Source organism: Parambassis ranga, chromosome 8 (assembly GCF_900634625.1).
Source record: "Parambassis ranga chromosome 8, fParRan2.1, whole genome shotgun sequence".
NCBI lineage: Eukaryota > Metazoa > Chordata > Actinopteri > Ambassidae > Parambassis > Parambassis ranga.
In genome coordinates, this window is record NC_041029.1 from 15989197 (window position 1) to 16013661 (window position 24465).

Sequence of the window (24465 nt, forward strand, 5' to 3'; positions counted from 1 at the left end):
ACTCTGGATTGTGACCTTTTCACAGGATGACACATCTGGCCATGGGGCTGATGTAAAAAGCCAGAAGTCCACAATTGGAGGTGGGGATGTGGATAGCGGATATAATGTTGTTCCAGACTTCCACCCAGGAGGGGTTTTGGTTTCCTTCATGATACCATTGCTGTCTTTCTGCGCTTCATGCCTTCATGCTTTTGTTTTCACTTTCAGTTAGGGATTAGAAAACACTTGGCTAGGTTGTAAAAAAAAAAAAAGCGAGATTTTCCCACAACAGCATTTTTGGCTACCGTGAGGGTAGGGATCCCAGCCTTAGAGTCACTGTTGTGGCTGCAGCGTGTTTTGTTCCATCGTCAGCATGACTTCAGTGTTTCTCTCTGCTGTTCTGGTGCCTGCCTGCTTGATCTGGTTGGTGCAGACAGATGTGTCTTGGCTGTGACAGAGCAACAAACACAGAAATCATCTTAAAGGTAGGGTAGGAGATTTTGAAAACTCAGTGAGAGTCAGCCAGATTTGGAAAGTAAACACACGCCCCTTTCTCTCGGAGCTCACCCCGAAGCCACGCCTCCCAATCACATGGACGCGCATCACCTGAAGACGAGCTGTGACTCTGAGCCTGTGACTTCGGCCATCGTGCACGTACCTCTCTGGTGCACAGAGCAGGAAGAGAGTGAAAACCAGCCAATACTCCGCGCAGGGTCCACCTGGAGGATTGGCTGATGTTTTTAGTGTTTTATAGCTTCCACAGATGATTCATATTCTTCGTTTTAATGCGAAACTGCCGAACTAATCGGTTGCTATCGGATTGTAAAGAGAAGTTACACTAATTTAACAAAAAGTGCATCAGAATGAAATCTCCTACCCGACCTTTAAGCCACCATCTTCATATGTAACCTCATCACAGTCCATGTATAAGGTCGCGTATGTTTTACAGGAATGGACAGGACTAAACTGAGTGTAGCTTGGATACACAAAAACAAACAACCAATAATCTGTAATAATCTCATAATCAGGAATCTCAAGGTCACCATCCTGAAGGTGAATGTGTGTGTGTGCGTGTGAGATGGCTGTGTGTGCAGGTATCTGTATATGGATTTCCTCCTGGCTGGCGGTCTGACCCTCGTCCTGCTCCCGTGACCCTGCGGATGATTACTGTGGCTGAGACGTGTTTGATCCCTGTGTTGATGCTGGGCTTTTGATGGCCGCACCACTTTGATGCCACGACAAGATTGAATCTAACCACCCTCTGTGAAACACACACACACACAGTTGACCAAATAGCACCATCAGGCATCGTATCTAAACAGCAGCTTCCCTTCCCTCGCTTTGATCCTGAGCTTTGATATTTGTTGTATTCTAACGCCACTATTTAATACCTGTGAAGTAGAAATTTCAGGGACCTTTAAACCTCAGGAATATTATTTTTCTGCTACTTATCGTTTTTTATTCCTGCTGACATAGATTTGTCTTCCTCTGAGTCATGGCCTCGGAGTTAAAGAGCAGCTTTCTCTGCTGGTGTTCGTACAACAATTCTGTTTCCTGGCTGTTTGATGTCTTCCTGCATTAATCCAGGCAAGCGAGGAGGCTGATTTACTGGCAGCGTAGGACCACTTCACTTTTACTCTGCTTTTATGTCAGGTTCAGTAGGATGGAACAACACACTGACTAATGGCGAAAGCAGACACTAACATCTGTGACGTGCAGTTTGTTGAAGAGAAATTCAGCAGCTTGTAGTCACGGTGTCTAAAGACGCATTTAATGTGATGATTTACTGTCAAAGCAGAAGTTTGGGAAATATTAATCTGTGCTTATTGGTGGGTATGTCAAACTACTTTTCACACTGGACGCAAAACCCACTAACATCTGGCTTTTGTCTGCTATGAGAAATGACTAATCACAGGTATCCACCGGTTCCAGACCTGAGTCCATGTGACATAAATTTAGTCGTCTTCTCAACTGCGAGAGAATTCACAGACACTCCAATACTGTGTGCTGTAAACAAAGGTGTACGAACCTTTCATGAGGTCACACACAGGGTTACCTCAGTGAGTAAGGCACTAGCTGTTGCCAAGCTGTGTTTAAACATGTTCTATTCTGCTGTAAATGTGGCAACCTTTGGGGATTAACCTGAGCCATCATCAAGTAGCCATTTGACCTGGACCTTGACCTCGTTTCTGAGCCCTTGAGATTACCACAACCAATCCAGGTTTGTTTGGACTGATAATGGATGTTATGTCATGTAGTATTTTGTTTTTAAAAAGATTTCCTTTCCTTGTATGAATTTTCACTGTAAAGGTAGTGAAAAGGTTTCACCTCAGAGCCACTTTGGTAGCTAAAGCAAGACACCCTCAGAGTGATTGGCCTACTTCGTCCACCAGCATTAAATCTGAACATAGGTCAGCGCTCTGTTTTCCTACATTTCTGTCTCACACTCGACCCAGAACTGTCTGCTAGCCTTTTTAGAGCTCCGTGCATGGGCAAGAGCAAAACAGGAGAAATGGCGATGTAGGAAGCGATTGTGAAATGTGGGAGCGAGGAGTGTTTGGCAGGGCTCATCTTGTTTGCTCAGTAAACCTCAGAGGCCTGTGTTTTTTCGCTGAGGGAAATGCCCGCATTGTTGGGCCCGGAGACCGTGGTTACGGGCCAGTGCGGGGGCCCAGCCAGGCAGGTTGGGACAAACAACAAGATGAAGGTCAGCTAATATAGCAGTTAATTCCACTTCCTGGTCCCCATGACACCCAGGCAGGGTTTATTTGAAGATCCCAGACCCCGAGGTCACTTTGCACTTTGTTCAGTCCATGAGTATTTTTGGTCCGAGCCAACACTTTCAGATATTAATGTATTCGGTCGGGAAGGGTGGAGGAGGGAAAGGAAGAGGGGGAGCAGCCGAGCAATAAGCAGGAAAAACACAATTTTAATGCAACCCTGTTTTCAATCAGATTGAGTCAGAATTTTAGTCGTAGTCTTACATCTAAGTGGTCCATAGTGACTTACTAGCTATGTTTATATCTGTTTTGGAGCCAGCCGCAAGTGGCCACTCATGGAACTGCAGATTTAATGCTTTCATTCACCTGATGACCTGCTGTCTGGGTGAATGTTGTTAATGTGAAAGTAATTACTTTTGGAGATGTCTTACATCGTTGGGTTGCCGATCTGTATCATTGTTGATAAACATCTCCGGAATACTTCGGGGAAAGTTCTTTAAATTTGGACTGAAGGATGAACTGATCCAAATGTGTTAGTAAAAGGTCAGGGAACTTGCAGATTGTTCTTCTAATTACCGGTGTGACACAATTTCACACGAAATTTGGAAAAATATGGGCTGAAAATGAGGTGGAAGGTTGATCACGTTGTAACATAATAATAAAAACTGCTTGAAGAGGTCTGAATACTCGTGTCTGGACAGACATGGATGTAAACTACAACTCCTGCTACTTCCTGAATGTTATTTGATTGAATCAGAGTCTTAAATGGGGTCAGATTTTAGGAGAGTGTGAGCAGTAAAAAAAAAAAAAAAGTCAAACTGCCTCTAATGTCTTTTAAACTGTTTGGTTTCCTCTTGTCTCTGTTAAAACCTGGAGGACAGGGCGCTACTGTGAGGCGACTGAAGGACCCCAGTGAGATCTATCCACTCTGGTATCCAATGGAGCCACAGTGCGCATGAATAGACATTAAAAAGAGCTAGTTTATTAGCTGATTGTCTTACTGATCATTTAACATGGACCATGAGAGGGGGGTGGGTGGGTGCAAAATATAGTACACACACCATCCAAAAGCCAAGTGGCTTAATCCTGTATGGAAATGGTAATGAGAAAAAAAAAGAGGACTAACTCGGTCTGTGTGCGCTCTCCTATCCAACATGGGATGGAGGCCTCTCTTTAGTGGGGCTTCTCCAGGATGCATAAGAAGAACCTTTGTGCTCCAATCTAGTAAGCCAGAAATACAGCTTTTGAACTGTGTGCATTGAAAGAAAGGACAAAAATAGAGAGGGACTTTGGGAGAGAGTGAAAGGGTGAGTGGAGGAGGAAGGGGGTGCTCTAAAGGTGTTAAAAGCAGAGGATGTCTGTGCATGTGTGTGCACATATATGTCTTTTTTGTAGTGTGTGTGTGTGTGTGCTGGTCACACACTGGGCTGATATCAAGTGCCTCTTTAAGCTCTCCTTCCATCTCCAAAGGTGCTTAATTCATTCTTTCATGGAGCCTCACTCAGCTGAAGCCTGGGAAGTGTAGGAGAGGACTGATAGAGGATGGTGCTAAAAAAAAGAAAGAAAGAAAGAAAGTGGAAACTGCACCTGTTTGAGGATGTGGATCGCTGGTAAATCCAGCCAGATTCCTGAGGTTCATTTTTAATTTTTCACGTCCTTTCTGCACAATCGTTAGCTGGAATTTGTAAATTATTTGATGGTTTTCCCATCGGTGTCAGAGGCAAAAGTAAACAGGGCTTGGAAATACATTTAGTCAGCTGAGAAAACACAGTGTTATATTGTTCTCTGTTTAGTTGGGTGCTTAGGAGCAAACAAAACAGCATCTGTGGTGCAGCTCCAGTTTTACAGAGGGTTAAGAAGAAGGAGCGGGAGGCCAAGTGGGTTTCAGCAAAACAAAAGGCTGTGATTGCTTATAGTTTTCCAGCGGGGAGCGGGGTAGTGGAGATCTCATGCATTTAAAATCAGACTCCACATCTGACTTGATTGAAATGATTAAGCCTCGCCGGCTGAAATGAAATGTGTTGGCACTTGTGGAGTCCGTCTTTGACAGCCACCTTCCCGGAGCTGCTGCTGCTGCACGGCTCGTCTGCTGTGGGTGAAATAAATGTTTGTAGCTGCTGGATGATGCAAATCAGCCTCTGTGATCCTCGCTGGTGTTCCGCCTTCGCCCCAAACAGCTAATCCACTGAGGAATCACAGGCCTCTCAGCCCGGCACTCGTCCTGGTAGATCTGAATGATTCGTTTTTTCCTCCCGAGTCTTTAAAACATTTTTAATTTACTGTGAAGTGAACGAATGTCAATACAGCGTGAAGCTGTATTCTTTTCGATGAATCCTCCGTCAGGTCAGGGTTGCTTATAAAACCCAATAGATTGGACGCTACGGCTACTAGTGTGGTTACGCCTGCCTAGCAAAATATTGTAGAAAGAGATGACTGATGAGGGCCACAAGAGAAATGTAGGTTGAATTTTTTAGTGGTTGAATTGTTGGAGACAGGGCACAGGGTACATAAGCAACACCCTGTGCCCTGTCCCCTCTCCTCTCCCTCTCCTTCATCCTCCTCTTCTTCTCCTCTTTCTCCTTCATCCTCTCTGTCCTGTCTCTCTCTTCTTCTCCTCCTCTTCTTCTCCTCTTTCTCCTTCATCCTCTGTCCTGTCTCTCTCTTCTTCTCCTCCTCTCTCTCTCTCTCCTTCATCCTCCTCTTCTTCTCCTCTTTCTCCTTCATCCTCTCTGTCCTGTCTCTCTCTTCTTCTCCTCCTCATGAGCCAGGTCCTGCTCAAGGTTTCTTCCTGTTAAGGGGAGTTTTTCCTTGTTGCTCTTAAGGGGGTTAAGGATCTGGGTCTCTGTCAAGCGCTTTGAGACAATTTCTGATTGTAAAATGCGCTATATAAATCAAACAAATTGAAAAAAGGGTCTGAGTGCAGAAAGGTTGCAGGATACATCTTAGTTTGAAGGTGGTTGGCTGATCTGACGCCACTTGTGTTTGAGAACCTTGGAGACATCGAGTGTCCCCACAGAGATGTAAAAAGCAGCTACACGCATGGAAGTCGCATAATCCCTGATGTGATGTTGTTTCAGCGCTGCAGAGAGCCGCAGCGGCCTCATAACACTCACTGGTTACCTTTCAGGGAAAAACAAGGAACAATAAAGAAAACGCAATAAATTTCAATCCTCTGACGGCTTTTACAGGCTCAATCTGACAAAGAAATCAGGATCCTTTCCATCCTGTCATCAGCAGCAGACGTATAGACAATATGTCCTGGGAGTTGAGGCCTTTTCACTCAACCACTTGCTGTTTCCATTTCCTGGCAGCTGTCAGCGTAGCACACAATTAAAGGGCAGAGGGTCCAAAGCTAGGACAACCACAGCATGTCACACCATCAGTGCCACCCTTTGTTTTCCAAGGCGGACAACGACAGCGCCCGTGACTGGGGGATTGAACAGTGTTGGAAAGTTCCAAGTCGGTGGTGTTGCTGGAAATCTGACCCTAACACAAAGTCTAACTTTGAGTCCTGTGAATACCAGAAATGATGCGGTCATATCATGTCTGCGTGTTTGTTGTTCCAGCTTCATCTTTGCACATACTGAGAGGGAAGTGCTCACACACCCAGATCTCTTTTCACCGCTCCCATCCTGCCCAAATCAAGAGAGAAATCACAGTCCCACAGTGATCTTGTGCAACACTCTGCCTTCACACGCTGATTGTTCAAGTCTTACTGGCTCTTGTGATCTCATTGTGAGAGAAGCCAGAGTGCACAAATAAGCACATTATATGTTCTAAGAACTCGAAGAAAAATTCTGTTCATTATGTGTTTTATTGGCAATAGGACTTCAATTAGAAATACCACTTTGTGGGTGCAGGATTCTGCCAACATCCATGTCTGTACAGACTCAGATGTCTGTGGAGAAGACGTTCTTCCCCTTAAAACCAAATCTGAAGAAATTGTTATCAGTTGTGTTCACTGGATTGAGACGGATATAAGATGACAGGGACCTTTGACCAGTTCATTTTATCAGTTCATTCTTGAGTCCAAGTGGCAGTTGGACACTCTATAAGGCCGCGTTCACAATGGAGAAAGTCAGTCCAGCTAGAGTAGGATTTAATCCGGATAGCCTTTAAACTGGATACGTTCAGACCACACACGTGTGTCCGTGCTCAATCCAGCTTAATCCGGCTTGTTTGTTGTCCTCCAAACTGCTAGGTGGCGCCTTGTAATATACAGAGTCCGTTCAGGCCACGGTTAGACCGTGTGAGCATGCGTTGTGTGTTTTTTTTGTCGCTCGTTCTTTCCTTCTTTTTTTCGGTTCAAAAAGCAGTTTATTCCTTTGTAGCCCTGTGGAAAATAAACTCGGGGCAAAGCTGTCGTAGTTCGACTGTTGGCTTTTGTACGCAACCCGGACAGTGTCCCCGTGAACCTGCATTTGCGTTCAGACCTGAGCCACATCTGGATCAAGATCTATCCGGATATTCAGATTTGCGTTGTTCAGACTCAGAAAAAAACTATCCGGATATATCCAGATACGGCCCAAATCCTGCTCTAGCCGGATTGATTTCCCCAGTGTGAACGGGTCTAAGAGCTAAAAAGTGAGGAGGAGATAATCTGTGTGTAACTTCAGGGACTTGTCTGATTGCTGCAGTTGGCTAGCTTGTTGTAGTGTAGCTAAGATGCAGCTGGCTGTGGTTTGTTTGGTTGCTTATGTTGTAGAAGTGGACAGAATGGTGGTGCAGCTTTTATGCAGCTACTGCGTGTTATAGATTTTCTACAGGTAACAGTGATGCAAGACATGAGCAATTAGCCAGCTAGCTGTAAGCCTGCTGTGCAGCATGGTGCTGGACATTTTATTTAAACTTTACTGTGACAATACAGGTAGATCATGTAACATAAAGCCCACATGCTGCAACCTGTGAGACCTCGGTTCTTCATCCGCTGACCTCCTCCTCCTCCTCCTTTCCCAACAGTCAGATTGGCTTTGCGGTCAGTCATCTTGGTGGCCTCATATTAATGGAGAACACAGCTTAAACTTTCAGCACTGACTGTATAATTGGTTGGCCCCTTTGGAGTGTTTTGCAGCGGGCATTGCAAGAGCAGTATATCAATACCCCATCCATGAGCCAAGACAGATGGACGCTGGTTTGGAGCAGCTTCAGAATGCTGTGTTTTTGTGTAAAACTCCCACAGGAATAACTTAAGGGTTTCCTCTGATTCCAAAACCTCCCAGCTACAACAATAACATCTGCGGTTTGGATTAGACACTTTAGTGATATCACCATGTTAGTAATATGCCTGCATTATAGCGGCCTCGCAGCCAGTCCTTATTGTCTGTGAAGTTTATGGAGGCACGGGATCCAACACAAATGAGGAATCTGCGCGGCAGGACATGCTCGAAGTTCTCTGGCAGTGAAGAATGTTTTAATTCTGATGCTTTACTATTAGATTCACATTTTTATGTCACAATGAGAGCTTCAATACTTATTTCAGTTTTGCATTAGTATCGATTTTTATTTAGTTTTTCGTTTCGAATTCAGGTTAATTTCTAGAGTCTTTGCTGATTTTGCTTTAAAAGAGCCCGTGTAGACTATTTTTCAGTTAGATTTGCAGCTGCGTATTTACTCATTTGCTCCTTCATAACTACTTTTGTGACCGTTATTGTAAAGTGTTTGCAGGTCCTGATGCACGCTAAAATGACATCTCCAACGTTTTTATTTTCTGTGGCTCAGTATCTCTCACATAAGATTTTAAAATGAAAATTGCAACTAAAATTGTAGTAATGCACACATACACTACCGTTCCAAAGTCTGGGGTCTCCAGGCCAGTTTTACAGCTTCTCTGATCAGCAGAACAGTTCAGCTGTGTTAACATCATTTCACAGGAGTTTTCTAATCATCAATGAGCCATTTTACCAAGATTAGCTAACACAATGTACCATTAGAACACAGGAGTGATGGCTGCTGGGAAAGGGCCTCTCGTTAAAAATCTGCCTTTTCTAACTAGAACAGTCATTTACCATATTAATTTAAAGGTAGGGTAGGAGATTTTGAAAACTCAGTTCCTACTGCACTTTGAGTCCACCTATCCACCAGTAAATCCACATTTGGGAATTGAGGTGGACATGTGCCTACATAAGCATGAAACATGTGATCTGAGGTAGCACCTACTACCTACCTATCTATTTCTGCTGTAAAATAGGACTTAAATGTGGAGGTCTATGGAGGCTGACTGACTTGTGGTGCAACCTTTAAAGGTAGGGTAGGAGATTTTGAAAACTCAGTGAGAGTCAGACAGATTTCAAAAGTAAACACACGCCCCTTTCTCTCGGAGCTCACCCTGAAGCCACGCCTCCCAATCACATGGACGCGCATCACCTGAAGACGAGCTGCGGTCTGTGACTTCGGCCATCATGCACGTAGCTCTCTGATGCACAGAGCAGGAAGAGAGTGACAACCAGCCAATACTCCGTGCAGGGTCCACCCGGAGGATTGGCTGATGTTTTTAGTGTTTTATAGCTTCCACAGATGATTCATGTTCTTCGCTTTAATGCGAAACTGCCGAACTAATCGGTTGCTATCCGATTGTAAAGAGAAGTTACACTAATTTAACAAAAAGTGCATCAGAATGAAATCTCCTACCCGACCTTCAAGAATCTCTAGACTGTATGTCTGATTACTTTAATGTTATCTTCATTGAAAAAAGAACATGTTTTTTCCAAGTAACCCCAAACTTGTGATCGGTAGTGTATATATATTACAAAAGAAGAAGTTTAGGACTTAAAAACAAATGTTATTTGAGTTGGGATCATCCTCACTTTGCATTTTTTTAATACAGCTTTATTACAGATGAATTAATGTTCTATCAGGCTGTTCAATAGTCAAATGGTTACTGATATGTAATATCATTACAGCCGTCTACAATCCAAGGCAAGAGTAAAAAACAAACAGATCCAACAGTCAACACCACAAAAACAACACATTTTGTTTTCATGTGTCATTAAATATATTCATTTGTGATAAACATAATATATTAGTATTACAGGACATCACACAACCATTTGCAGCGGACACTGCTACACAACATTTACAAGCCGAAACATGAGCAGATCATTATTCAGGTGTTTTATTTGTGGAGAACATGAACAGTCTGGGAGCGACTACCTTTCTGCAGAAGAAGCTGCATTTTAAAAGCGCAGCTTACAGTATGATACACAGAGTACTCAGGTGTGTGTGTGTGTGTGTGTGTGTGTGGCCCTGCATATGTGTTATGTGTGTGTGTGTGTGTGTGTGTGTGTGAGAGGGAGAGAGAGAGAATACGGCGCACTTACTCAGGTAAACATGAGAAATTTGTCAAGACATTCATTTCCATTTATTAATTAAAACTCTGGTTAAAGTCACATGGAGATAAATCTAGTTAATGTTTTAACAAAATAATAATAATAATAATTAAAAAAAAAGTAATACTATACAGCTATATAACATGTAGACAGTCCGTCATGCCTTTTTTTTGTCGAGTACCGAGTCTTGATCAATGAATCCAGTCCTCTGAACGTTGGCTTTGAGGTGACGAACGTACAATAAACACACGTGTGATATTTCATCACTCCACAGGTTAACAACACTGAGCACTGTATACAAATGAAATGTGTACAGAATTCACAATCATTATTCAGCCGGTCAGCTACAGTACAGAGTGAGCATGCAGGGTGTCAGTGGTATGAGGTTTGCCTTGATAGGTCTGGGGGACCCTCTTAAGCTCAGTCCAGGTCCAGACAGGAGGGGAGAGGGGGGGGGGGGGGGGGCGTGTCAGGTCACTTCCTGCACAAGCAGCAGCAGCAGCAGCCTGGCTCTTCTTACCATGTTCATATCATTTCATTTTATGTAGAGCCAGCATTTTATGAGTTTTTTTTCCATATATATTCCTGTACATGTGGAGTGCCTATAGTCATTGTTTTCTTAATACATTTTATTATAATAAACATAGAATACATTTAACTGTATGCTAATGTTTGCTACACAACAGATGTCATTTATTGTAACTGGGCAGATGGAAAAATGTGTCATGTACTACCAGGGCCACCCCCCAACAGGATGTTGACATTCATCAATTCTTTTTCTTTATTGTATGCTGGATGGATGTAAAAAACAACAACAACAACAAAAACAACAAACGGCAGTGATACCATCAAATGTCATCATGTAGGGGGGGAAAAAAGATGAAAAGGGTGACTCAAACTGTCTGAACAACAAGCCGGTTAGTTAACATGATCGCTACGCCGAGCCTCCTCGGGTCCATGCAGGTGTTTTTTTTAGCTTTAGATGGTTCAGTGAGTGAGTGGTTCATGTGAACATATCTCATATGCTCTAAGAAAATGTCTGACTAGTAAAAATAAGTGCATGGTTGACGAGTCTACTCTACATCTAGCTGATGCTACAGCACCATCTCCTAATAATAAAAACATAATGTGTATGTATGCACATATGATTACTTTATACTGCAGAGGTCACAAACTGTTGATACACTGAGACGAGATCGGTACAGAGAACCAAGAGAGGATCCTAATGGCAAGTTGGTGCACTGAGGTAACACAGCAGAGGGGTGAGGCGTGGGGGGAAAGATTTGGCAGTGACTGATCATTGATGAGTCCCTCAGTGCCATGCGGTGACTCTTCATTTAACCCCTCTGAAGACGGCTGATAGCAGAACATTTAATAAACATCGACATCATGGGTGAAATAGTCAGGATGAGACATGTCTGTAACATTAGGTGCAAACTCTGCAATTAAACAAAACAAACCTTGAAAGACAAACGGAACAAATGTAGAATGAGCTCCTTCACGAACGTTCCTAAAAGAACACTAATCTCTTCGCTCCAGCTCAGAGCAGCAGCACTCAGTCAGTCCTTTTTTTTTCTCCTACTTTTCACCTGTGTCTCTCTATTTTTTTTTATTCTTCCAGTTTATTTTTATACACTCTTGATTTCATCCCAGTGGAGGCATTACTTGGCCTCCAGCTCTCCCTCCATCGCTCTCCTCTCCGGCTGCTTTTAACACTTCCCCCTCTTGTCGCGCTGTTGGAACTTCCTCAGCCGGCGGCCCCACAGGTCCTTCCAGGGGATGAGCAGGCTTCCCTTGTCTGCGACTACGCCGCTCTGTCCGGGGGAGTCGTCTTCGTCCGTGCCCAGGAGAAGGTACTTCCTCCCGGGTTTGATCTTGGGGCATTTGCACGCCACGTCTTTGGCGCGCACCCACAGCAGCTGGTCTCCCCGGCGGATGCGGTGCTCGCCTTGTTTGTACACAGATATGATGTTGACGGTGAACCTCCACCACTCGCCCGCCTTGTCTCCCTTTAGAACGTGCACCTGGACAGCTGACGGAAGAGAATAAAAACATCAGTCTAAACATGACCCAGAACCCCGCTGCTTCCCACTGACCCCTCCCATCACCTACGACCTTGTCTCAAGCATACTTCCTATTCCAGCAGCAGTTTCCATAGTGCTCGTCTCTGCAGTGATTTTAATGGAGAGCATCGGTAGAAACGTTTCTTTGAGGCTGATTTAAAATCCCACATCTGCTCCCAATACAACTTCTGAAGCCAATTCTTTCCCATCAGTCTGTCAGGTGCAAACGTGTCTAAAACATCTGAACCTCAGGCTACGTTGAGCTGAAGCTGGTAACTATTGGGACGCCACAGTAAAGAAGCTCCCCCGCGCAGACCCCTCCGTCCATTACTTCAACACTGATTGTATCAAGAGTGCAAACTGCTAATCTGTGCTTGAAGTGAAGTGGTTTATCCCATGGGTTTAAGCTTGGAATGTGCTATTACAGCCTAAGTGTATGCAGGGGTGCACTTAAAAAGAACCAATCTAATCTGGATTAGATGATGAGAAACACTTGAGGTGTCACGAATTTAACAAGTAATGTAACGCCTAGCTAATTTGTGTAGTATTCATCGTACGCACGCAGGTCTTAATTTACAAGTTATTCTAATGTATGTTAGCCTTTTCTTTGCCTTTGTGGCTTAGCGTGATCAGTCTCTGTGTTCATCAGTTGTTGCCCATTACTGCCAAGAATGAAGAGAACTGGAGGAGTGGGGGTGTTTAAGTATGTGTGTCGATGCATGGTGTGAGCAAATTGCACACAATTTCAGAAGAAAGAAGGTTTGTTGGGCTGAGCGGAGTGAGCTCTCACAGCCCCACCATTCACTGCAGCCCCTCTCCTTCATCCAGACACATAAAGGGTGTGTGAGGAGGAGGAGGAGGGGGGCGGCTGTTTGTCTTCACAGCCACAGAAAAAAAAAAAAAGTTCCAGGAGAATCGGGATGTGTTTCCGACCTCATGAGCTGTCCGGGTTCTGCTCCCAGAGCCCCATCCAACTTCTCAGCGTGAGAATCCAGCGGAGATAGCGCTCTCTCCTCCCCGAGCCGCCGCCATGAGCTCAGTGGAGGAGACTCTGTTACGCCATCCGAGCACAGCCTCTCTCTATTTCTTTCTCTCTCAAGTATGTTTTCAGTATTTAAACACACACAAATCCACACACACCTTCTGCCACTTACTTTGAGCTAAAAGGACACCGGAGAGAGAGAGAGAACGGGGGAGCGCCGGGTCAAGCGATCTATTACAAAACAGTGCGCTGTGTTTGGTGAGACAGAGGAAGTGTGAGATGATTCCGAGCTCACACAATGGCTGCCAACCGAGGCACAGCCAGACTTCCCACTGGGTTTATCTGTGCCTTGACACTGCCCTGCCACCAACACAGCAGAGGCTAATGAAATTAGAGCTTGCTTAATTAGTGCGCGGAGGCCCCCTGTCCCTTCTGGTTATCGCCTGAGTGAATGATCAGGGGACCTGTTACCCTCGGGTGAGCACGGAGAGGTGGCCGGGAGGGAGGGAGGTTGGGAGGCTCTGCCTTTGAGCGCTATCCCGGGGTGTCGGTAAACACTCGGCCCCCTTTGATTCATTGTCCGCCTTGTGGCATGGAGAGGGAGGGTACGTGTGTGTGCACAGGAGGGTGTCAGGCGAGAATATAATCCCTTTGTGTCCGCCGTCTCCGTAGCTACGGCAGTGATGAAAAACAAAAATTGAATAAACAAAACATATTTCTTTCTCTCCGGGCTGGCAATCCGTCACCGTCTGCTTAATTTACCACCTGTTTGCGCCCTGAGGAATGCTCCGTGCCGGCAGAGCGCGCAACTGTGTTTAAACAGAGGGCCCCTTCCCGTGACCCCCGGGGCCTGCATCACCCCCCCCCCCCCCAAAAAAAAAGAACAGAGGAGAGACTCTGAAGCCCCCACAAAAGCGAGACGACAGGCCTGAGAAATGAATTAAGGAATGCATGCTAAGCAATGATGTCTGCCATACCGCCTCAGCCTCGGCTCGGGCAGAATCATCTGCTTCCAGAGGTTTGGGAGGAGCCGCCGTTCTGTTTGAAACAGCCTGACTGATTTATAGTCGCAGGGCCCGTCTCAGCTCAGATGATTAAGATTTAAGTCGATGGAAATATGAATAATGGGCAGTGTTTGGCTTTGCGGCTAAATGCTACAAATGGCCTGAATTACTGTCTGCTCGACTGTAAGAGGGAATAAACTACATTTGGCCAATTTTCAGTTGGAGGCTGATTAAAGTATAGAAAGCTGCTGAGGATTTTAAATGAGACAACTTAGCCCTTTAGCTCGGAAAGAGATCAACATCAAAGAGACAAAGCTTCACTACAAGCAGCGAGAAGAGAGCGGCCACTTCCTGTATCTGTGTCACATGCCTCACCCCTTCAGGTGACCAGCAGTGTGTCATGATTCCACTGTTATCAATAGAAAAAGTAAATGCAAGGAAGGGTAAGGTTGCCCCATAATTATAGATATCATTCCTTCCATGACATAGTTTACAGACATAGAAATACTTATAGATTTCCTAGCTAGTTCATTTGCTAACTATGTTTTGTAATCCTAAATGTTCCTTTAAATTGTGTAAATAATCCTTAAATAATCTACCTGTGCAAAGAGAATTATATTAACATATATTGTCAACAGTTTTATGACCAGTGGTGGAAAGTAACTAAGTATTTGTACTTAAGTAATTTTTAAGTATTTCTACTTTACTTAAGTAAAAATAATAGTGCATACTTTATACTTTTACTTCATTACATGCTGCAGCTGTTACCTGTACTTTCTCCTCCACTACATTTCTACAGTGTCTGTAGTTCCTTGTTCCATGTGATGAACACAGTGCTGGACTGATGTGAGGTCAGACTCTGCATGGAGGTGGTGTCACGCTGCCAGCTGTGTTTCTATAATGAGCCTCAGTCATGATGCCGGTGCTCTGGCTCAGTGAGCTAACTAGTTAGCTGCTGTCTGCTAACACAGGTCCATCCATTAATGTCTGATGAACATGAATCATCACATGAATCTACAGCAGGAACACTGACACAGTAAACATGCTGAATGCCTGTTTGTTATCAGCAGCCTCTCTGTTCACTTGATGCCCACAGCCTGCCTCATGACACACAGACCTGTCCACAGCTGCTTCTGGACTGAACATGTACATTAACTACACATGCTCCATTTTCAAGATGATTTCTTTACTTATTATATTATATTTATATTTTATTATTTATTTCCATTATTTTAACCTGTTCAGATCCTTTGCAATGGAAATCAATCATATATATTCAGTTTGTGAGTACTTTTACTTTGAATACTTTAATTACATTTAAAAGTACTTAAGTAGGATTGTTGATGTAGCACTTCTACTTTTACTTGAGTATATATTTTGCTGGGTAATTGTACTTTTACTTAAGTACCGAGCTTCAGTGCTTCCTCCACCACTGTTTATGACAAACTGTGGGTTTGTCAGCATACAAAATGATCGTATACTGATGCAAGTTTAAAATAAATTATTTTCAGATTATTATTAAGAGAAACAGCACTCGATGTTCTTGATGTTCCTTAAGTGTTCTTCGGTTTAGAGATTTTATGATTTGATTGTGGTGAAAAGAGGAGTGGTGATGTAGATAAATGTAGAGGTATGCAGGCAGGGAGGTGTTTTATCCCCGTGTTTATTCCCTCTGGTTGTAGGTTTTGTTTGACGGATAAGACGCTTACATCATTAATCGCCAAAGTCGCTGCTTTGTGAGACGTATAGGTGTTCAGCAGGCATATTTATTTACCTGGCTTTACACGGTCAGACGTGTTTCAGCTGCTTCACGTGTTCTGTGGATTCACTGACAGCCTGATGTGATCGCTGTGTGTTTTGGCTTCTCTTATCAGTTTGGGATTTGCTCTACAGGTTTTGCCAAATGCCTCAGGCTGCCTGGGCCGGGCTGAGCAGGCTCGTGTAGATCTGTTTGTCTTTTACAGGCTCTGAAGAGCTGTGCAAATCCTTCATAATGTTGTGCACACTGATATGCAGGGTGGGAGGTGTACAGTATTTACACATACACCTCATCACTACACCTGTACCGATGAGAGTATTGGTACCACTCTTACACAGACTGGAAACAGACAGACAACACTGCTGTGGACATAGAGAGAGACATCGAGCTGCAGCTAAATATACAGCTGAGCTGTACACCTGCAGATAACATCACAGGAAAAGACCTCTAACCACACAGAGTCATGTCAGCGACTGATGGAAGTAAAAACAACTCCAACAGCATCTAGATGGCTGCAGTAGGTATGGGTCATAAATCCCGCCTCCTCCATGTTAGTGGATGGGAAACAGACCCAAATAAAATCTAATAGTACAACTAAAATATAGGTTTTCCCAGAGATGTTTGTGTTCGAGTGTTTTTTTATCACACTAATCTGATGTGTGTGCAGTTCATTTTGGTTAATCAGTTATTGTTGGCTTAAAAAAAGAAGGAAGTGCCACAGTCAGTAGCCAATGGAGCAAACCAGCTGCTGAGTTAACGAGAAAGCTGCCACCTCTCAGCCACTAGAGTCCAAGATGGCGTCTTTTTCCTGCATGTCAGCACCCATAAGCAATTTATGAGAGCAGAATGAGAACCACGCTGTCCATCAGTGAGTATACCACATAATAAGAAGAAGTAGCTGCTAAATATGCTAATAATGAAAAAGAAACCTAACCCGTTATAGGCTTCTAGATTCCAGACATCTAATCCAGATTATAATCCAGATTATACATGTTATATTTTCAGACCTGTAGACCTGACAGACATTAAACCTGGGGTATTTTGTAGCACACCTTCCAAATCTGTTCAGTGCCAGTCCAGTATAGCTAACGTCCACAGTCTGTGTGTTTTTGACCCTTGTAGCAACACAACAGAAATATTTCTATCATATAACTGCACAAACAGACTTGATGAAAATCGCGATCTGATCTCACTTGTTAAATATAATTCCTGGATATTTGGCTTTAGAGCCTCAGATTAGTCTCTGGTGTGCTCTCATGTCAGATATGATCAGGCGATATCTCAATAAAAACAGTTGTATTGTGTTATCAGATCAGCTCTATCAGTGCGCCAAAATGAGCAATTATATATACAGACAGAAAGTTGGCTGAATGTCACACGTGTTGGAAACCTCGGTTTTTCCCTGCCCGTACTTTAACCCGATCTTTTCGATCAAGGGTAGGAAATGTCAGCTTAGTGTGCAGTGTGTAAACCCACTTCAGAGGGAGCAGAGGTGTAGTTGGATTAATCTGCAGTGCTGGACATGACGTGAGGCTGTTTAAGTAAGCCATCAGCGGAGGATCAGACACAGGGTGTGGATGGGCTACGTTTGGGATCTGATTAATGGAGACATTTGACCTGCTTTGGCTGCTGGCTGACATCTGGCAGCTCACTCACCGTAGTCTTTTTTACAGTATTTCTTCATGGTGATCTTCATTTTCCCCTTGGAGGCTTTGCAGTGAGATTCACAATCTGAGGGAGAAACACAGAGGCACATTTAATCCAGTGATTTATAAAAGACAACTCACAACAGAAGTGTGTTCTAGTATCATCCAGCAGACCTCCAGCTGGATTGACTTTACATGTGTCACACACCATTCGTGGCCCCCGGGGGTCTTAAAGATGCTTTCAAAGTGCCACTGTGAAACAGATTAAAGCTTACACAGATCCTCCTGTGTCTGTCAACACACTCCTACTTATACGCCTCCCCGTGTTTTCCATTCCAGCCGCCTCCCTCGTCAGTGTCCTGGCATGCATTGTGCAAAGCTCCGAGGGCTGGTCTGGCCTCTAAAGGGAGGTCATGTGGGCCAAATTAGCTCAAAAGTAGCGGGCACCCTCACAGCCACCCTAGGCCAGAAAGTGAATATATGAATGAACCAGGAAGACGCTCGCTGAGTCCCTTTTTTTTTTACAGCGCTGCTGAACGTGTACCTGGGTGTTTATTATTATCATGGCCACTCTGTCACACTGTCACTGCACCAGGTAGCTTTTGTAATGAGGAAGCTGGTGGTGCGACCAGAGGCCGAACTGAAAATTGAAATCATTTGTTCTTTCCACTTTCCGCTGACTGACACAAATTGGAACCAGCCCATCCCCGAGTGTAACTCTCCCCACCACCACCACCACCTCCTCCCTCCTAGTTCGCCTCTCCCAGAGCAATACGCTTTTTTTTTTTTTTTTTCTAGGGGTTGGGGGGGTGGGAAAGCTGGGCTGGGCAGTCTGAAGAGAAAGGAGGGGGCAGTTGAGAGAGAGAGGGAAACCTTTCAGCTTGCCTGAATATGGACAAACTTCATTATTTCTTCCAGCCCTCTGTCCAGTCTTCCCCTTTCTTCCCCATTATGCTCTGTGTGAATGAGGTTGCCTGGGTAATGATGGAGAAAGAAAAAAACGCCCCTCTCCTCCCTCTCAAAAAAAAAAAAGAAAGAGAGTGGTTTAGGACGTGGGATGAGGATCGAATTCACGTATGTAGAGAAAGCATCTCTGCTGGAATGCCTGGCTGCTTTCTGAGGTGGCGCGAAAAATAAGAAAAGAGGAAATCCCAAAGTAAATGAATCTGACGAGTCCATATCGAGCACGCCTGATTTCCATGTAAATGAAGTGGCGAGGGCAGGGGATGGGGGGGGGGGGGCGCCCTTTATCTCTAGCCGGCCCCTGGGGGCCTTCATCATACCTCCCTTTGATAGCTGACGTTGCCCATTGGCCCCTCAGTGCAATCACTGCATTGGGCCATTACACTCACGGCTCTCATTAAGGTCCAATCTCCCGCTGCGAGGACAAACGCCCCCTTTGTGTGTCTCTGCGGCGGTGCCATGTTAATTCTGCGGGGTCCCCGGGGACCACACCGCTACTAATTTGAAGGGTGGTGTCTGTTTGGAATTGCTGACAGGAGTCCCAACTCCACACGGCCACTATAGTGCAACATAGCTCAGAGAAGTCAGTGGCTGTCAACACTGATCAGAGGTGACTTGGCCTGTTCAGGAAACCTGATTAACACACTGAATAATACTGAAGCTACCATTGATGATGTATAAATTTATAATTTTATAGTGTAAATTAAAGCTACTGTCCAGAATGCGTGTCTCCCCCTTCTGGCAGTAAGAGTAACAGCACAAACATTGCTGATGTTTGTTTACCTACAGGTGACCTCTGACCTCAGATTATGGTGCAGCACTGGGACTGTGTGACTCACACAATTGGAGAAGTGCTACAGTAGGTTAGCTAGCATTAGCTTGACCTACGACACTGACTGAGAGAAAGGCCTCATGGGTCAACTTTGACAGGTCTTATGTTAACAGTCTGGGACTTTTCATAACAACAATGCTAGCTAGCTTGCTAACAGAAAAAAGGTTGTGTGGCCCTTTAATAAGTAGCAGCAGGTTATTTATTTATAGACTGCAATCCTGCTTCTTTTGAGCATCCCAATGTGTTCTAGGAGTCTTGGCTTCCTCATATTCTTAGCTGCTGTAGCCTGAACAGGAGTGTCTTCTAATATATGCTCTACTGCACAATACAAAGAGAAGTAACTGGCTCTTATGGGGTCATTCAGCACTCCTTCAGCATGGGCTTCAATGCAGCATATGCACCCACACTACAGCTGTAAAGCAGGTAAATATTGGTGCGGTCTGCACATGAACAATAAGGGTCCGGCTGGGCTTGGCTGCCGGCGCGGTGGGGCCCTTGATTGAAATACAAACTGGTGCAAATGAAGCATGTAATCAGATTAAGGCTGAAACCACTGGGGAGGCTGCTGGGCAGGCTGGGAATACAAGCAACGAGGCCACAGGGAGCACTGGCAAAATATCTGGAGTTTACATCAGCACCGGTCTGACCTCGCTGACGTGTGTGGAAAAACACGCATGTGCTCCAATGTGCGTATAATACGTATAATTACAGACACGTAGGAACCGTTAGTTTACTACTACACAGTGTTGTGTGTGTGTGTGTGTGTGTGTTTAAACACCCACAATGAAAAGATACATGTGAAATATATTTTTATAATGATTTATATACTCACCTGAAGGCTCTTCGTAGCTGCTGTAAGTTGCTGTTGGAGATGCAACTGGGATCTCTGTGAGAAACACAGGGTAGATGCACAGTTAGCGCTGAATGCTAATTAAAAAGTGGCTACATCTAAGAAGGAATAAACAAGCTCAGTTTCCTTTTCTGAGAGCGAACTTCGATCCCGGAGCTGATTTTAACACAGATGTGCTCCCCACAGATGGCGGTATGTTGTTTCGTACAGACCGCCAAGGCCGCCGGTCTTGTTAAAGACCAGAGCTGGCAGTAAGTTAGATATCACAAAACATTTAATATCGCACTATTAAAAGTAAAAGACATCATTTCAAATGAGGAACTGAATATATGTTCTCTCTGGTTCCAGCAGGTTTAAATGATCCTCTCTGGTCTGAACACACACACACACACAGTTTCCAGTTTCCACACATTATCAGAAATGTCAACTCCAGTGACACAGTGGACATTTGTTAGTGTGTCCTCCCCAGATGTCACTGTTATCTTATCAGTTCATGCCAGCCAGCTACTGGATGCTAGCTGAAGCAGCAACCGGTAACCCATCTCTGCTTCTGTGTGGTGCTGGCGTTTATTGCCGAGGGGCCTGGAATCTGCCGGCGGTAGATACAGCCAATAATCATATCAGCCATCATTCCTCTTGGACTCATTCTGGGGATTTATTGTGGGACACGGACTGAAGGCAAACAAGGCCATGTTATAGTGAAGCTGAAATGGTCTGTTTATCCAGACTCAGGTTTAAACAGCCAAATATCCAGAATAATACAGCAGGGGTATAAAAATAACCCAGGACAAGTGTGAGCTACAGATGAATGCATGACGACGTTCTGTCCTCTGAGACATGTTGGAAGCAGTCTGTTATCAGAGACTGTCGTATTTGTAGGAAGTGTTCTTGTTAAAGGTCAGCTCTCACATACAAGAGCACAACTGGTGAATTGTGGGTGAATTATGTGTAGATCTGGACATTTCTTTGCTTGTTTAGACAAACCTCAATGTGCTGGCAACTTTGATGTATACATGGAACCTCCATCATCACCTCAAACCTGCTAATATAACATTGTGTCACAGCTTAAAACTAGAACTACGTGTTTATTTTGTTGTATTTTCTTTGTGTTGCTTGAAGGAATTCTCCTCAGGGCTTTTCTTGAGATATTGAGATAGCGGTACTTACTGATGCAGGGGGCAATGGGAGAGCGGCTCTGCTGGTAGCCCTTGGCACAGCGGTTGCAGGTAATCCCTGTGACTCCGTCCTTGCAGGGACATTGTCCTGTGGTCTGATTACACGTCTTCCCTGCTGCTCCAACTGGATGGCAATCACAAGCTGTCGGGGGGGAGGAAAAAAAGCACATCAAGCTACTTTGTACACAAATGAGCAGCTTGTGATTTACAAAACAAATATCGGCTTACAAGTGACCACGGTTCTGTGTCTCTGGCCTGTCCTCTGCTGACTCAACATGTTCCGTACAATAAGCAGTGAGAAATCACTCACATTAGAGCTGGGGCTGTGTTTTCCTTCCAGACCATCACAGATGGGGAACTGGGCCTCGCACCAGCATTAAAAACCTCAATCAAATTACACTTCTTCCCTCCACCCAGTCCGACCATAAGATTCTTCATTAGGTCTGCTCTGGAAGGCACGCGGGACTGCAAATAACCCGATTCATTACGGTACTTCAGTGTACGTACGACACCAAATGTATGTGTCTGCTGTGCAGGAGCGTCTTTGTGTCCGTTCTTCAGAATGAGTTTCCAATGTAAAGCCTGTTGGCAAAGAGCTCCAGCCTGAATAATGTTTCCCATTAACGGACGAAGTGGAGCGCACTTCAAAGTCTGTTGAAGCCGTTAGTTGGGAGAATCGCACGTTAAATGTGAGAAATTCGTTCTGTGTGCGCGCGCTCTGCCAAACTTTCACCATAAAGCCAGCGTTTGAAGTGGAAGCCCGGCCTCCCCATTAAGTCCTGCATGTGTTACATGTACCAGCGGAGTCATTTGGGAGTTTTTGCTTGAAGTGGTCCAGTTAGACGTCGGTGTTGCTTTTAGCTGGGATTTATGAACGTAATGAGATGCTTATTAAATCTGGCTTTAAGAAGGTCGAACGTCTTTGTTTTTCTTTCTTGTGATTTGTATCATAAAAGCTTCTGCCAAATATATTAGTCGAAGTAAAAATCTGATGGTGACATTTTTAGAGATCTACTTCATTTCCTATTTAATTTAACACCAGCAGGTTCTTTATATAAACATGAAACTACAAATACATTGCAAATACTGAACATTACAGCCGTACAGCACATTTATTCTGCACGAGGTGGTTTTTTAAAAATGATATTTCAGAACAATAAACATAAACTAGAACTCTATCTGTGAGAAGATTGATGCCACTGTCATCATGCTGCAGTAAACAGAGCGCTGAGCTGAAACTATAACTTGGAGGTTCTGTTCCAGGAGTAATAAAGCTTCATTCAAAAATCTCTTTGACTTTTGTCAGAATGCTAATTAAACATCCAGGCCTGGAACAGATCCTACTTCAACAGCATGCACTGAGTTCATACGCCTGAGTAAGGACAGCAAGCTAAACATCTATTTGTCACCGCTGTGTTTGATAAATGTTTCGTTAGTGAACACACCTGATACCTGGACCTCTGTTAAGTATGCTAGAACACCAGCAAGTGTGTCCATATGTAGAGCATGAGATACAGCAGGATGTCACAGCAGTCACTGAGGCTGAGACATGGAGCTAATGTCAGGACTTAAAAATTATGCCTAATTATGGGCATGACCATGTTGAGTGACAGCATGAGCTTCTGCTTCCACCATGCCCTGCCCGCCTCCATCTCTTTGCCTGTATTTGGACTTTTGGTGGATTTGTGACGCTGCCAACATGACAATGGTTGGAACCTCCCACAGAGACTCAAAACAGCTCTTCAGAAATCCATGGGTGGCGTCACGCACACTCCATCCATAGTTACATGCTGTCACCGACTGTCAAGTCCAGCAGGATGTTATAAAGTACAGCCTCTATATCACAGACTTGTGAATAAGGGTGAATAACTTGGCTCTACATTGTTTTTTTTTTGTTTTTATGTGCTTCAACTGCACAAAGGGGAGCAACTTGGACTTTGCATTAGCTACTTCTTTACAAATGTGAGAGCGGTACTGATTTTATTTTCAGGAACAAAACAAATATTCTCATTATTTTTCTGAAGAAGCTGCATACCAAGTATTTTTTGTACTCTAGACTCCTGGGCAGGGCAATATATGTATGTATAATATATGTTAGGTGCTTTTTCCCAAAAGAAGGCATAGGCTGACTGTATTTCTGCTCTCTAATAGAAACCGCAGTCTCACTGCCTTAACAGGGGGGGTGCTGCACACTGGTATCAGTAATTAATTTCAGCCTGCGGTGGGGGGGCCTGCTGAGCTGAATGGCTGTTGAGGGGTTTGGGGAGTATACGGTGCAGTGAACCATGTACCGGCTTCACCTCTGTGGACTCACCGTGCCTAGTTAAAGGCTTAGACTGCCAAATGTACGAGGGGGGGGGGGGGGGGGGGATTTCAGGAAAAAAACAAACAGTTAGGGGTGGAGGGGGTGGGGGTGCACTGCAGTTCTCCAAGAGCCATGTTTACACTGCGCTTGATGAGGGGTGAAGTTGTTAATCTGGGAAATAAAGCATGAGGCATTCCACATTGCCACTGGAGATGTGGACGCTGCGTAGAGCTCGAGAGGAGAACTTTATTTTTTTCCACTAAACCTCCCAACGATTAAGGAAATTGTTGAGAGGACATTTTGTTGAGATGTGTTGGTGGGGGAGGCTGAAGGAATGGGGAATGAAAGCAGACTTCCTCCTGGCTGTGTTGGCGCAGCGCTGTGTTTCCTGTCCAACAACAGCAGACTGGGATGGTTGGCTGATTTGAACAATAAATATAGAGGTTTTTAACTAATGTCACATCGCCCTGTTTTTGTCACCCGAGGAGAGGGGCAGCAATCAGTCTGTTTGGGTTCGATCCTGAAGCAATGTGCTGGGTATGTGGAGGGCTTGAGGTAGTCAGGTTACTGATCCAGCTGTTTGGAAAGACCTTGTGGAGATGTATGGATGCTGCTACACCATTAGGCAAAGTGAGAACCCTTGTTAAACTGACCTGCTCTTAGCACTGACCCCCTGAACTGAACGATTCCCCAAATATAGTCTGTGAAAATGTTTGGGCTGGCATTGGGAAACAGGGCTGCACAGACCCATTTGTCATGTTTTAGCTAAGTGCAGATGATCTATCAAGCTTTTGTTCAGCTCAGCGCTGCAGTAAATGGATCCCAGCGCTCGGTTTGAGAGTGATCTCTGACTGTCGCTGGT

The 24465-nt window shown here is 44.5% G+C and overlaps 1 protein-coding gene across 2 annotated transcripts in view; it reads right to left on the reverse strand.

Annotated features, from left to right (window-relative positions):
- Positions 1-9713: 9713 nt before the first annotated feature.
- ntn1b (netrin 1b) overlaps positions 9714-24465 on the reverse strand; it is a 38458-nt gene continuing 23706 nt past the window's right edge. For both annotated transcript variants that reach the window (XM_028412780.1, XM_028412779.1), the window contains exons 4-7: positions 21291-21440; positions 20106-20159; positions 17489-17563; positions 9714-12056 (exon numbers count right to left, since the gene is read on the reverse strand). In XM_028412780.1, coding sequence (XP_028268581.1) covers positions 11734-12056; positions 17489-17563; positions 20106-20159; positions 21291-21440 — 602 coding nt within the window. In that variant the 3' untranslated portion in view covers positions 9714-11733. The remainder of the gene's footprint in view (positions 12057-17488; positions 17564-20105; positions 20160-21290; positions 21441-24465) is intronic.